Source organism: Hippocampus guttulatus, chromosome 1 (assembly GCF_054856545.1).
Source record: "Hippocampus guttulatus isolate MCC_2025c chromosome 1, RoL_Hgut_1.0, whole genome shotgun sequence".
Taxonomy (NCBI): Eukaryota; Metazoa; Chordata; class Actinopteri; order Syngnathiformes; family Syngnathidae; genus Hippocampus; species Hippocampus guttulatus.
In genome coordinates, this window is record NC_141261.1 from 2578282 (window position 1) to 2592547 (window position 14266).

General features: G+C 42.2%; 1 protein-coding gene across 1 annotated transcript in view; it reads right to left on the bottom strand.

Moving 5' to 3' along the window:
- The window catches only part of plch2a (phospholipase C, eta 2a), a 114057-nt gene extending 100530 nt beyond the window's left edge, over positions 1-13527 (bottom strand). The window contains exons 1-2 of the mRNA XM_086135580.1: positions 13423-13527; positions 11073-11638 (exon numbers count right to left, since the gene is read on the bottom strand). Coding sequence (XP_085991706.1) covers positions 11073-11226 — 154 coding nt within the window. The 5' untranslated portion in view covers positions 11227-11638; positions 13423-13527. The remainder of the gene's footprint in view (positions 1-11072; positions 11639-13422) is intronic.
- Positions 13528-14266: the final 739 nt, after the last annotated feature.

The following is a 14266-nucleotide window of genomic DNA, read 5'->3' on the forward strand; positions in this document are numbered from 1 at the left end:
CTTATCTGCAAAGAGCAGACGGAGGCTCATGCGCTTCTTCGCGTTAATGTGTTACACTGTCTCGTGCTTTAATTCGTCTGCATTATAAAAACAATGCTTTAAATTTTTGCTACGACAGTTATTTCTTTGAAACTATCCGGAAAATAAAAATGTCTCAGAAGAACTGGATATGCCTGACTGACACATTGCTAATAATGAGCAAAATATGTCACACAAACTAAACCAATGAGTGAAAAGGAAACTTTACAAAACTAAGAGTAAGACTAACTAAGTAACGAACTAACTAAGACTAGTACTAGTAAGAGGAAGCACATAACTCCTACTCTGGCATCCCTTCACTGGCTCCGCATACATTTTAGAGTTATTTTCAAGATCCTCTTATTTGTTTTCAAATCTCTGAATAATCTCGCGCCACCTTACCTCTCTGAGCTCATCCGCCCCTACGCACCTGCCCGGCGCCTCAGGTCCGCGGACCACACATTATTAGAAGTACCAAGAACTAAACTGAGGCTCAGAGGGGATGGAGCCTTTTCTGTTGCTGGTCCCTCTCTCTGGAATGACCTCCCACTGAACATTCGGCAAGCCTCCTCGCTGCCCATCTTCAAAACCCTCCTCAAAACTCACTTGTATTCTTTGGCATTCGACTCAGCATGACTTAGATTTGTTCTTGGTTTTACGGTTTGGTGCTTTCTACCGTCTTTATTACCGATTTGTTTTACTGTTTATTGTATATGTTAAATTGCTCCATGTACAGCACTTTGTAGGCAGCGATGGCTGTTTGAAAGTGCTCTATAAATACTGTTGACTTGACTTGACAAAACTAAGAACAAATACATTCTCTGGCTTTTATTTCGATGACAAAGATCGCTATTGCATTGTTCTGAGAAGTGTTTATGTTTCGCTCATGTATCTAAATATGGAATCCAACGTGTTCGAGATTAATCTCAGTACAGTCACACACCACTTAAAACTACAATACTGTAGTTAAAATATCATTATCATCGTATTTCATGGCTCACTAGCTGTGCAAGAAGTGGCCCAGCCTTGGGTGTGTTGGCTTTAAAATGTGTCTTCGTGGGACTTGTAAATTTGGATAATTATTCAGTAGATTGTTTTCTTGTTTTTATCCTCGCACAAAGTCATTAGAGATTGTTCTCCTTTGTACTTGCTCCTGCCATTCCCGCTTTCTTCAGCTGCAAACCTTGACATGGCAATGTGATCAAAACTGAGCATTATCGTAATTACCAACAGGAACGTACAGTCCGTTGAGCTCGTGGCCACTCATCTACCACTGTCGCAATTTGGTATGTGCACAACACAGGTCACGGTTGCATTTGGAACATGATAAAATGTCATTTCTAACAGTACAGTTCAACCATTACACAGTATCACCATTTTTAATAACTTTGAAATGTGAGAGACCCCACACATGCCCGGGGGGGTTGCTGCGTGTTAATTCTACTCTCACAGTGTGCGGTGTATTGGAGAACACAGAACACCACACACCTAACTGCATGTCCACGGAAAATCGCCAGTCTCCTCGCCCAAACCAGATGACGATCATTGCACCGGGAATGACCTGTGAGAGGCAGCATGGGGCCACTGGGCAAATTTGAATAGAAGAAGCTCGGCCACTGCGAGCTAATTTGTTCATGACATCGCCGTGGCGGACTCTTTTCTTTTGTCATTTTCATTGTGGTTAATTTGATCGTAAGAAAGGGAATCGGTGTAAAATTCTGCCCAGTTATTGCTATGAGTTTGTCTGGCTTAAATTCCAATAAGGTTTGGGCAGGTGCTGACATTTGGACATAAGTGCTTTTCTGATATGGAAAGAAAAAGACAAAACACCTTTTATAAAGCATTCGCAATATGTACTGAACAATGTTGGGGTTTTTTTTTTTTTTTTAACTTCACTGCATGTTTGAGCAAAATTTGTTGGCAACCAATCCACATAAACAACCTCAAGATGCATATTGGGATACATTGTGTTCATCATCAGTAACGACATATCCATCTTGTTTGACTGCACAGGTATACCACGTTTGCTGTATACATTGTCCTTTTTTATGCATTTGATGTCGAAATTATTCACATTACCATGGTACACTATTGTCGATCGTATATTCACAACATTGCAGCCAATAATATCTATGAATAGTATGGCTGTGAACTATGAAAAGCTGTTGTTCCTGTGATGGTGTCTTGCTTCATCTTTTACGACTACAAAGCTACTCAAATGTGGAAGCCGCGATTAAATGTAGTCTCTTCCATTTCCGTGTGTGCGTGTGTGTGTGTGTGTGCGTGCGTGCCCAACCATCCACACATCTGCACACACACACTCCATTAAGAATCAGGGTTGTTGTCTCCTGCTGCCGCTCGTCTCTCATAAAAGCAATGGTGCAGCTGAGGACAATTCTCTTTCTGTGCTCCACTTGCAGATGCTGTGCATCCCATCCCCCCCCCCCCCAGCCATGCAGAGACCTCTCCCTCACTTTCTTACTTTCTGCCTCTGCCTTTCTGTCCGTTTCATATTTCATGGCCAACCCAGCGTTCCTCGCTCCTCGTTTCTCTTTTAACACTGGTCATCTTTGGGCAAATAAGTGTCAGAAAAAGAAAAAAAAATATTTGAGGAACTCAATTTTACAACCTCACATTGTCGGCGGAAAGGAGCCCGACATCTAAAATTTATGTACCATCAAAAGAGTTGAGGCAAACCCCATTTAAAGGGGGCAAGGATGGATAAAATGCTCCAAAATGCTATTTTTCTCCTGTCCCACCAGCCAAATGACCAAATTGAATCTCGAATAAAATATTTTTCCAAAAGAACGGGTAAAACAAAGGTATCTCCTCTTTTCTATTTTTCACATTTTACCCTTGATTGAAGGTCTCACTCTACCTCATGCAACCCTGTTATGCATATGAACACAATAAGGCAATTCTTTTTGAACTATTTCTTGACATATTTAGTAAATTTGTCCTCTTTGTTAGCAGGAGCAGCGAGCTAAAAAGACAGCTTCTCCTCCTGAGCAAAAGCTAACATTCGTCCGGATTTGGAACCCCGTTACCTTGAAACCCTGATACTGTTTTTACAGTGTCAGATATTGTAAACATCAAATAAAATAACATAATAAAAAAATTACCAAATATCTCAGCTGAGCTAATCAGGCCTTTGATCGTTGTATTATTGCAGAATTTGTAGCAGAAAATCAAAAGAGTTAAAGCCAAAACTTCCTCCAAAGCTGGAATGACCCACATACGATCATCTATTTCATCGAGGCATTGATGTGCCTGCTTCGCGATCCAGCTGGACTAGTTCACATATCGACCCAATATCATAATTATTGAGCAATTGATTGACAAAACAAAAGAATTTTAAACCCCAGATTATTAATATCTTTTTTTTTGCGAATGAATGTTATTTTTTTTCGCTTTTCGTTTGGACATGTCATTTCCGGACTGCGCCAGGAATTTATTTCAAGCACGGAACAATCCTGCCAGTGAGGACGAGTAGGATTTTAAGACAACACGATACCTTCGCTTGTGTGGAAACACTTTGACAAGGTGGTTGCCATGTATAGTCTTGGTAAATGCGGAGTGAAATGTAAGGGCAACATGAGAATTTGTTGATGCAGCTCAGCCGGTATCACAAACGGCAGCAAACCTGAATGATTCAACAGCGGCGGCTGCTGTCCAAGAGCGTGGGACACACAAAAAGGTGATGCTGCCTTATTTATTTCTTATCTCAGAATCATCTTTATCTTATCAAATTGTATCAACCTAAAAAAGCAATAAATCGCTTTTGTCGAATCGCTAGGCCTCATGTTGATACAAATCGTCTTGGTCAAAAAAACATATCATGACACCCCTTCTCCAAACCAGTCGCCAATCAGTCACGGATATTAGTTGTTTTATTTCCTTTTCTATAGTATTTCTAATTCATATTCTATACACACACCGAAGTTTAGTTGGGTAGGTTTTAAACTCACCTCTTCATTAGAACTGCATTAAAATTCATCAAATTAATGCACACATTACACTAATAGTCGACAACATTCCTTTATAACCTAAAAAAAAAAAAAAAAGTCCCCGGAGCGTTGGTTGTTGTATGTGGGCGAATTCAGCATTTTCAAGATGCTCTTTAATATTGCATATCATGATCATTATCCCTCCCTATCGCCTCAGTACAACACAAAACTCACCACCCCAAGAATCACTGCATATTATGTACATAAGGATATTTTGCAATTGCGCCGCGCTATATTATTCATTAGGCTCTCACATATGGCGGCTGGCAGATGGCAGCACTGGAGCCAAAGCAAGATGGAATGCGCCATTGGTGCTAATTGGCTTGGATATCGCTGATAATGAGTGTCAATGTAAAGAGAGTGTCCTCAGGGGAAGGAGGGGTTGCGGAAGAATTAAAGCGCAAGTAAATGGGTACGCATGCGTGCACAAACAAACAAGACACAATGTTACATTTTAAAGAATCGACATCGGCATAAATGTGCCCAAATATTTTAGTTGCAAGACTATAACACACCCACACACACATACACACACGCACAAACAATACTATGACAGCAGAATGTTCATTACCAATCATTTAATTATGTGCTAAAATGTAATTAATTCTCCTTTGTTTCCACAAGGGCTTCACATAATCTGTCCCATTTAATAATGATTACCACAAAATATTTCAGACACTCAAATGTGATTCTCAATTCCAAAGACACATCCATCCATCATCGATGTGCCCTTATTCTGGACGGATCACCCATCAATGCCAGGCAACAGACAATACTACAGACGCAATTTCACTCTGACCCATGAAACCGCATGCTCATCATTCATACTTTGTACATGACAGTTGTCAAATCTTGCTTGCCCCGGGGACTAAAATATCCACTGACCCGTTCTCTGTTTCAAAGGGTTAAAACGCAGTGTTTCCGTACTCCAGAGTAACCTGAAAGTAGGTAGAGGACAAAGGTTTAGTGTTAGGGGGTAGGGTTAGGGTGATGGTTAGGGGGTTAGGCTTGGGGGGTAGGGTTAAGTGGTTATGGGTTTGGGTTAGTGGTTTGGAGTTTGGGTTAGGGGTTCGTAGTTAGGGTTAGGGCAGGGGTTAGGGTTAGAGGTTAGGGTGAGGGGTTTGGGGTTAGGGTGAGGGCTCGGGTTAGTGTTAGGGTCAGGGGGTTAATGTTAGGGTTAGGGGTTAGGGTTAGGGTCAGTGTTAGGGTTGGGTGAGGGTTAGGGTTAGGGATGAGGGTTGGGCGTTAGGTTTAGAGTCAGGTTTAGGGTTGGGTTAGGGTTTAGGGGTTCGGAGCTAGGATTAGGGGGCTAGGGTTAGGGTCAGGGGATTAGGGTTAGGGTTGGGGTTGGGGGTTAGGGTTAGAGCCAGGGGGTTAGGGTCAGGGTTAGGGTTAGGGGGTTGTGTGAGGGTTAGGGGTTAGGGTTTGTTCGCTCAAATTTTTGCCTTTGTGAAGATCAGCGGATTAGAAAATGGACGGATGGATGAAAATGTATAACTTAAGTCAGGCTCTCTTTCATGGTTAAACCTAAATCTGGAAGGGCCTAAATCAAGGACGGCGAACTCTGGTGTTTGAATTTTTAGAATTGCAAATATTCATCTCAGTTATTAAGCCATTTATCAAGCCAATTAACATGGAATTCATTTAACTTTATACCTTTCATTACTCCATTAGACATGGCTCACCCATGACATCTAAGTGCTCCTTTCCACCCCACAGCTCCTTCCTCTTGCGTCATGTCACTGCTCCACATGACACAGGACAATTAATTATGATAATATTTGATGTGCAGCTGCATGCTCATCATTCACACTTTGTACATGACAGTACAATTAATTACGATATTTGAGTCTCACCCAACGGGTAAATACAAAGTGGTCTGTTGTGTCGACAGTGCATCTGTGCCATGGCGCAAATGCCGGCAACTTCTGATTTTCATTTCAGCACAAGGCTCGCTCGCTGCGCATGTTCGTGAATTTGGCAAATCTGTCTCCACCAAGCTGGATGAGCTGGCACAGCAGAATGAGGATCTTGGAGAATCTCCTGGCCGAGTGACATTTTGGTGGCAGAAAGTCCGTCTACTGATAATTGATTTCTGCTAATTGATGCTCAGGGCACCTGTAAGTGTAAGTCAACATCGGCACAGGGTAAACAGCTGGTCTATCTATCCATGCATCCATTTTCTGATCCGCTTATCCTTACGAGGGTCACGGGAGTACTGGAGCCTATCCCAGCTGTCATCAGGCAGTAGGCGGGGGACACTCTGAACTTGTTGCCAGCCAATCGCAGGGCACACAAGACAAACAAGCATCGGCACTTACACTCACACCTACGGACAATTTAGAGTAGTCCATTAATTTGCCACGCATATTTTCAGAATGTGGGAGGAAAGCGGACAACATCCACGCGGCCACGGGGAGAACATGCAAACTCCACACAAGAAGGGTGAAGCCAGAATGGAACCCTTCACCTCTGCACTGTGAGGCAGACGCGCTAACCACTGGACCACCACAGCTAGTCTCATGCGACATATTTCTTTCACTAATATGTGAACAGTAGAAAACAAACCTTTGGAATTGTTGTATTTTATTTTTAAATCATCCCATTGGTCGGCACAGCAAGGGATGGGGGGGGGGGGGGGGTGTAATTCTCCAAGTGCCCATTTCTTGTTATAGATGTGTCATGTTGAGACTCAGTTGTGTGACTAGGGAGGAGAATTTAAAAGGAATCAAAGGAACTACTCTGACTGCCTATATTGATGCCGGCTGTGGTCACTTCGACAGCAGCGCAGCCCTCCTTTACGCAGATTTGCCATCTTTTCCTCATCGACAAAATTACCAACATCGGACCCAACCCACAGATTTACGACGCATGCCAAACAGGATTTACACCGGTCATGAGAATAGCACCCAAGTTATGTAACATTTTATTTTACTGTAACTTTTTGGTGTTGAACTTTGAGTCCGCTAGTCAGATGGGTATCAGGTACAAAGTAAACAACATTCAACAAATACAGAGAGCCTCTGCTCTGGCTAACAGATGTCATAAATAGTGACGTGCTTTTGGCAGTACGTCAAACTTGTTGAATCATTTGAAAAGGCATCATGTGAACGTGACTATCAGCGAAGCAGCAGCACGTTCTTCAGATCAAGCCAAAGCAACAATAACAACAACAACAACCATCCTAACAATGGCAACTGATCAAAATGTTGTTCTTCTCTGCATTGTTCATTACTTAAAAAGACAAACTGCTGACATCGATCCACAATGATTTTGTTTATATGAAAGTAAGTTTCAACCAAGCATCTTTTTTCCGACTTCAAAAAAGACAGATTCGAAATCTTATTTGACATTTTATTTCTTCAGACATTGAAATTGTAGTCATAACATTACAGTGATGAGAAAAAAACAGTATTAGGAGAGCTAAAATGTCTGCAAGCGTAACAATACGTCTGTTGAGAATATTCAAGCCAGGGGATGATATGGTACCAGCCTGCCGGGGACAGAAATTGCAAATACACTGAAGCTAGATGTTTTACATGCATATAATTATCCAAATTTTAAAAGGCAATGTCTTATATATTGATCCTGTTAAATAAAAATTAAAATAAAAAGGGAGACTAAAAAAGTTACACACACACACACGCGCGCACACACACGCACACACAAACACACGCGCGCACACACACACACACACACGCGCGCACACACGCGCGCACACACACACGCAAATAGCACTCGTGTCGTGGTAATTTCCTTCTCTGCGGACTGCTTCTCATTTTCCCGCTCATTTTTAAATGGCGCAGCGCACTAAAGGGTCCGACTAGAATGTTAAATCACGCACTTTGGTTCCACCTTTCGCGTCGGCGACTCGGCACGACTGCGTAATCTGCGCTCGGAGGGGGGGCCACAGGGGGGGCCAGAATCGGTGCTACAGGGGTACTGGCCCCCGTTGCCCCCCCCCCAGAACCGCCACTGCTTATTAGCAGTGAATTAATTTTTACAAGAAGACTGAAAAAATGTTTTCCTTGTTTTCCAGTTGCTTGTTATGTGCTTGCACTGCCTGTCATTCCTGCGTCTTAGCTCAGTGGGGTCGAAGGCTCTCCTGCTCCTTCTCCTCCTCCTCCTGTCATGTGCTCACCTCCTTGCAGCATAAATAAATAAATGGCCATTCCATCCAGTCAACATCGTGTCTTCCGACGCCCAACTGAGCCATATCTTTCGCTATTTGTGTGTATCTGACGAAATAAACACTCAGCTACAGCTTTAAACAATCAAAACAAGACAAAAAAAGAACTGCTGCTGGCTGTACTGGTGGTGTCAATCAAAATCACAGAAACTGATAAACACTTCAGTTTCCTAGCATCTCAACTACGATTTGTTGGCATACTCTAATAATGTTGCAATTGTTATTCCACAGCTTTAGTCACCTTTGTTCGGAGACCAGTTCACTTGCATTTGGTTGTACAGGTAATAAAGGTTTTACTGGTGGTGACAATATGACCATGGAACAAATTATTTCTGTTTCTATTATTTCTAATGTGAGGGTGCGGGGTGGTGTTTGTTCCACATCTTGACCAACATCATAGCTTGGATTGTGTCGAAACTCTGACCTGTTGCTGTAAAGAGTCAAATAACTATGCTCAAAAAAGTGAATATTTTGATTCTTCCTCTTTTTTGTCCTTTTATTCAGAAATGCAATGTACCGGTACTACAAATTTTGAAATGTGATGTGTTCCCTCTACAGGACGACAGAATGAAAAGCTCATTAACTTCTGGTCATACTCTGCCACCCAGAAGAAAGGCTGCCTACTTGGACCTAAAGGCAGATCCAGTCGGGTTCTCATTGAAAGAAGAGCATTGCACTGCCCCCGTCTGGTTATAACAGCCAAGTGCAGAATATCACTACATAATTTCTACAACATACTCCCATGCATGGTGGTCCCAGATGTCCGGAATTTAGTCATTTGTTCTCTTTGAGACTGATGGAATCAAGGGTGTCACCAATGCACAATCAAGAGAAAAAAAATGAAATAAAGTGGTTGTCAAGTCAAGTCAAGTCAACAGTATTTATAGAGCACTTTCAAACAGCCATCGGTGCATACAAAGTGCTGTACATGGAGCAATTTAACATGCACAATAAACAGTAAGACAAATCGGTAATAAAGGCGGTAGAAAGCACCAAACAGTAAAACCAAGAACAAATCTAAGTCATGCTGAGTCGAATGCCAAAGAATACAAGTGAGTTTTGAGGAGGGTTTTGAAGATGGGCAGCGAGGAGGCTTGCCGAATGTTCAGTGGGAGGTCATTCCAGAGGGAGGGACCAGCAACAGAAAAGGCTCCATCCCCTCTGAGCCTCGGTTTAGTTCTTGGTACTTCTAATAAAGTCTGGTCCACAGACCTGAGGCGCCGGGCAGGTGTGTAGGGGCGGATGAGCTCAGAGAGGTAAGGTGGCGCGAGATTATTCAGAGATTTGAAAACAAATAAGAGGATCTTGAAAATAGCTCTAAAATGAATGGGGAGCCAGTGAAGGGATGCCAGAGTAGGAGTTATGTGCTCCCTCTTACGAGTACCAGTCAAGAGGCGAGCGGCGGCATTCTGGACCAGCTGAAGGCGCTTAATGGAGGACTGGCTGACTCCAAAGTAAAGGGCATTGCAGTAATCGAGCCGGGATGTGACAAAGGCATGAATTACTGTCTCAAAGTGTTCATGTGAGAGGAGAGGTTTTATTTTGGCCAGCTGTCTAAGGTGAAAGAAGCTGGATTTAACAACGGCACCAATTTGCCGATCGAGTTTGAAATCACTGTCCAGTTTAAGGCCCAAGTTTGAGACTGTTGACTTAAGATAAGGAGACAGGGGGCCGAAGTCTACAGGATGGAATGTACAAGGGCCACTGGGACCAAACAATATCACCTCTGTCTTCTTTTCATTGAATCTCAAGAGATTTTGTGCCATCCAGGTTTTGATTTCTTCCAGACAGGATAGGAGTGGCCTTAATGAGAAGGCGTCTTTCTTGCTCAGTGGGACATAGATCTGGAAGTCATCTGCATAGCAGTGGAAGGGAATACCATGTTTCCTTAAGATGGAACCCAATGCAAAGAAAACAATTATTTTAAACTGTACCGATGGGGACCGTTTTATGCTCAAATGTATTCTGTTGTCCTTGCTTGGCTTCAAACTGAAAGATGTTTTGGTTTGGTTTCACCATACCATATAATACGAAGCAACATATTCTGTCTGAGAGTTATCACCATTAAATCATTACCCATAAACCTTCCTCTGAATAGGAATGTTAGCATTACTGGTTAGTTTGAAATAAATTCTAAATCGTGAAAAACCCAAATGTTCCTCGTCCTGTCGTGACTGGAACAAATATTACTCTGGTCTTAACTCATTCGGTACCAGCCAATTCTAGACCAAGTCTGAAAAGACGTTTAAAAACGTCTTTGGGAGTGAATGAGTTAATTGGCCCTCCTGTTTGCATTATCCGCTCTGTACATAAACGGGCAGATGTGAACGTTTGACTGACCGGTCTTTAAACATGCTGAAACTCAGCAGATGGCTTTCTATAACATTCAAAGGCAGTCTGATGCTGAGTTTAAATTGGAAGTTTTAGTCATTTATTCATTCATCCTTCACACGCATTAACTGAAACAGGATGTGTCTTGGTTGCTACATTGGGAGGATTAGCTTCAACTTGGCAGGGCTGTAGGTACTTGGCCCAATGCAAGAGTCTACTTTGTTTCACAACAAGTCAACACCTAACTACAACACACAACTTAGTATCGAGCAACTTCTTGGTATTGGCATCACAATCCAGTTTATGGGGAGTATAACGCTAGAGCCAGAGTTGTTCAAAATTGTTGGAGAACATAAAGACAGTGTTACGTTAGTCGCATCAGACATTATTTGAATGTAGCTCACCACATGACAAGATAGTTACCGGATGTACAGGAACACTTGTGAAGAGCGGCGCACTTCATAAACGAAAAAAAGCCAATCAGCATCCGGCTCGTAGCTGAAGGAGAAAAAGAGTTTAAAACTTACCAACATTGATGACATTGGCTGACAAGAAGTGCCTGCAGGGTAGGGTAGCCACGCTCAGGAAGGAGTCGCCATCCGTGGTCATGGTTGTCCCTGATCGTAGCGACAGGTTTGGTGATTCATTCACTGTCGAAAATCCTGCTGCTCCAGGCTCCATTAATAGATGGTTGTTAAGGTTGTGTGACAAAAGTGGGTGTCAAAACAATGGTGACACTGTGTTGTTGAAGCGAACCTCACTTCCGAAAAAAATCCAGTCAGTTGATGCAAGTTAAACAAGAATAGAGCTATTTTGTAGTTATCTTCACTGGGTGGGGAAACATTTAAAAAGGCTGAGCCTGAAAATGCTTAGTTCCCCAAACTGAAGTTCATCTGCAGTAAAGCGCATTCCCATATACTGTACTTGTCAAGTATCTGATGGTGAGAATGGTAATCCTTGTAGAAGTTAAGAATCACAAAAAGGACGCTTCAAAAAATGGAAACAAAAATGAGGGCTCTTTCGTTTGTGATATTAAAAGTCAACTTTTTGCTCTGAAGCCAGAGAAGGCACTTCATCAAACTGCTCCAGTTCCCTGCAACACAGCCAGAGTGAAACAATACAAAAGGAGCACATTAAAAAATATGATTAAAACAAGTACATCAACAAATCTAAATATGCCATTTGTCAAAGGATAAATAATCACACAAAATCCAAGTGTGCTCTATCAGCAGCAAATTGGAAACCAACAGTGGGCTATAGAAAGAAAATAACATGACATACTTTAATCTACATCTTTATCAGCTACAGTATGTTACACTCTTTTACAAAGTTCAATGGGAAACGGTTAAGAAAAAAAATGATGAGAAAAACATGGCATCCATTGAATAATCATCTATCCATTTTCTAATTCGCTTATCCTCACGAGGGTCGCGGGGGTGCTGGTGTCTGTCCCAGCTGTCTCCGGGCAGACAGCCGGGACCCCCTGAACAGGTTGCCAGCCAATCGCAGGGCACACATAGACGAACAACCATCCGCGGTCACACTCATACCGAGGGACAATTTGGAGTGTTCAATCCGCCTGCCATGCATGTTTTTGTTATGTGGGAGGAAACTGGAGTACCCAGAGAAAACCCACGCAGGCACGGGGAGAACATGCAAACTCCACATAGAATGCTGGAGCCGGAATCCAACCCTGCACATCTGCACTTTGAGCGGACATGCTCACCAGTCGACCACCGTGCCGCACTGGAATAATGATCACTTGAATCATAGGTTTTGCATTCATGACATTTAAGTGTAATGTAGAGTTGAAATAATATTTTTTAGTTTTGGGGTGGCAGTTAGTGGTACATTTACAGCTTTAAATTTTAATGTAGGCAATTTCACACATTTTAGGAGGTCTTAAATACGACCAGATTCAAAGAGATTTAAAATCTTTTTACAAATATGACACCAAAAATAGTTTGTACTCTTTTGAGGAAATATGGTAAGCAGACAAGTGTGACGGTGACAGCTTGAAGAGTGTGAATCTACAATAATGACACATCTAATGTACTTAGTTATGTTCCAAGTGAATAGCCAGGGAGAGGCAGATTAAAGGCCCATGGAAGGTTGTGCAATAGTGTTTTTTTTTTTACTCACAATGCACTGGTGTTTTAGATTCACGTTTAGATTTTATGTCAAAAGCATTTTGCTTGTCATGACGTCTGCTAGCCAGAAACGAAGCTGCATTGTGTTTGTTTTACGGACTAAGTAGGTGTGTGGGTCGGGCGAATGGCAGTAACATTTCTTGTCCTTTACCTTAAATGTGTTAAAATCGTCTCGCATTTGGATGGGGTTCTCCGTCTGTGGCTGTTACCTGTGTATTTAGCATGTTCTGTGCGTTGATATTCCAGTGTTTGCTTTGAACACCATTTTTTGCATCGTTATTGGGCAGGATAATGCAAAACTTACCCAACCATTTTACCCAAATTTCTTTTGTTAAGGGGTGATGCGTGGACCAAGACAGAACTGATTTGAATTAAAGAAGAAGAAGAAACCCCTTTATTTTGTCCCACAATGGAGAAATTAGCAATTTACAGCAGCAAAAATTATAAAAAGAGAAAGTAGAAAAGCAAAAGTATTTGCTTGCACAAAAGGAATTCACTACAAAACACAAACATAATTTGGTGTGAAATTCATACAGGTGTATACATTTTTTTTAACCTACAGGGTGATGAAATAAAATGATACAATGTTGAAAACAGAATGTGGAGATAGATATTAAGGTGTGTGGAAAAAATGTGGAGGAAGAAGTTAAGTTTGAAAAGACATTAGGATGCTAGACAAAAAGTTCATGTGGAGCATGGCTACTCACTTTAACGCTCCTTCACTTACCCTCCACCTTGTGTCTCTCATGAAAAGGTCAGATACGCTGCTGGAAAGCTTTCGTGGGCTTTGTGAGATCCGCCACCATGCACACCAAGTCCACACAATGAATGTGTGCGTCTGATGGAGGTGGGGTTTGCGTGGTGTGGTGGGCAGACTGGAGAGCATGTTGAGAACTGTTTGGCAGAGGTTGGTCGGCAGATAGTTTAAGGTGCAGGTCAGGGCATGTCCTTGTTCCCATCATGCACATATTCACTCTCCACAGTGTATCCCAAATGTAAACACGAATTTCAGACAAAGATATACATTGCTAGTCCTTCGTTTGTAGCTCTCTGTAAACATTACTGGCACACATTTAAGCCTCTTCTTCGGGGTCCACACCTAATTTTCGGTGAGAGATGAGGTACTCCTTGGGCTGGTCACCAGCCAGTTGCAAGGCAGATACTGTAATTGTAGGCAAATAACGCATAAGAGTCACAATCACGCCCACAGGCAATTTGTCAATGAAGCCAACATGCATGATTTTGGAATGTGGGAGGAATCCGAAGCTCTCCCCACCCAGGAACAGAGAAAACATCCAAATGAAACACCAGAGGGCCTGATTCTAATCCAAAACCACTAACACACCATGCTACTCATATTAATAACAATCATAATAATCATCATCATCGTCATCATCATGGTACATTTTTAAAACTCATTATTTTTCAAACAAATTTCACATCAAATTATGTTCCGTGTTTTGTAGGGAATTAATTATGAAATTAAGTGTGCTTTTGAGTTGAGACGTGTCCATATCAGGGGTCTCCGAAGTGGTGACCCCTGATATGGTAGCCCAAATAGATCACCGATG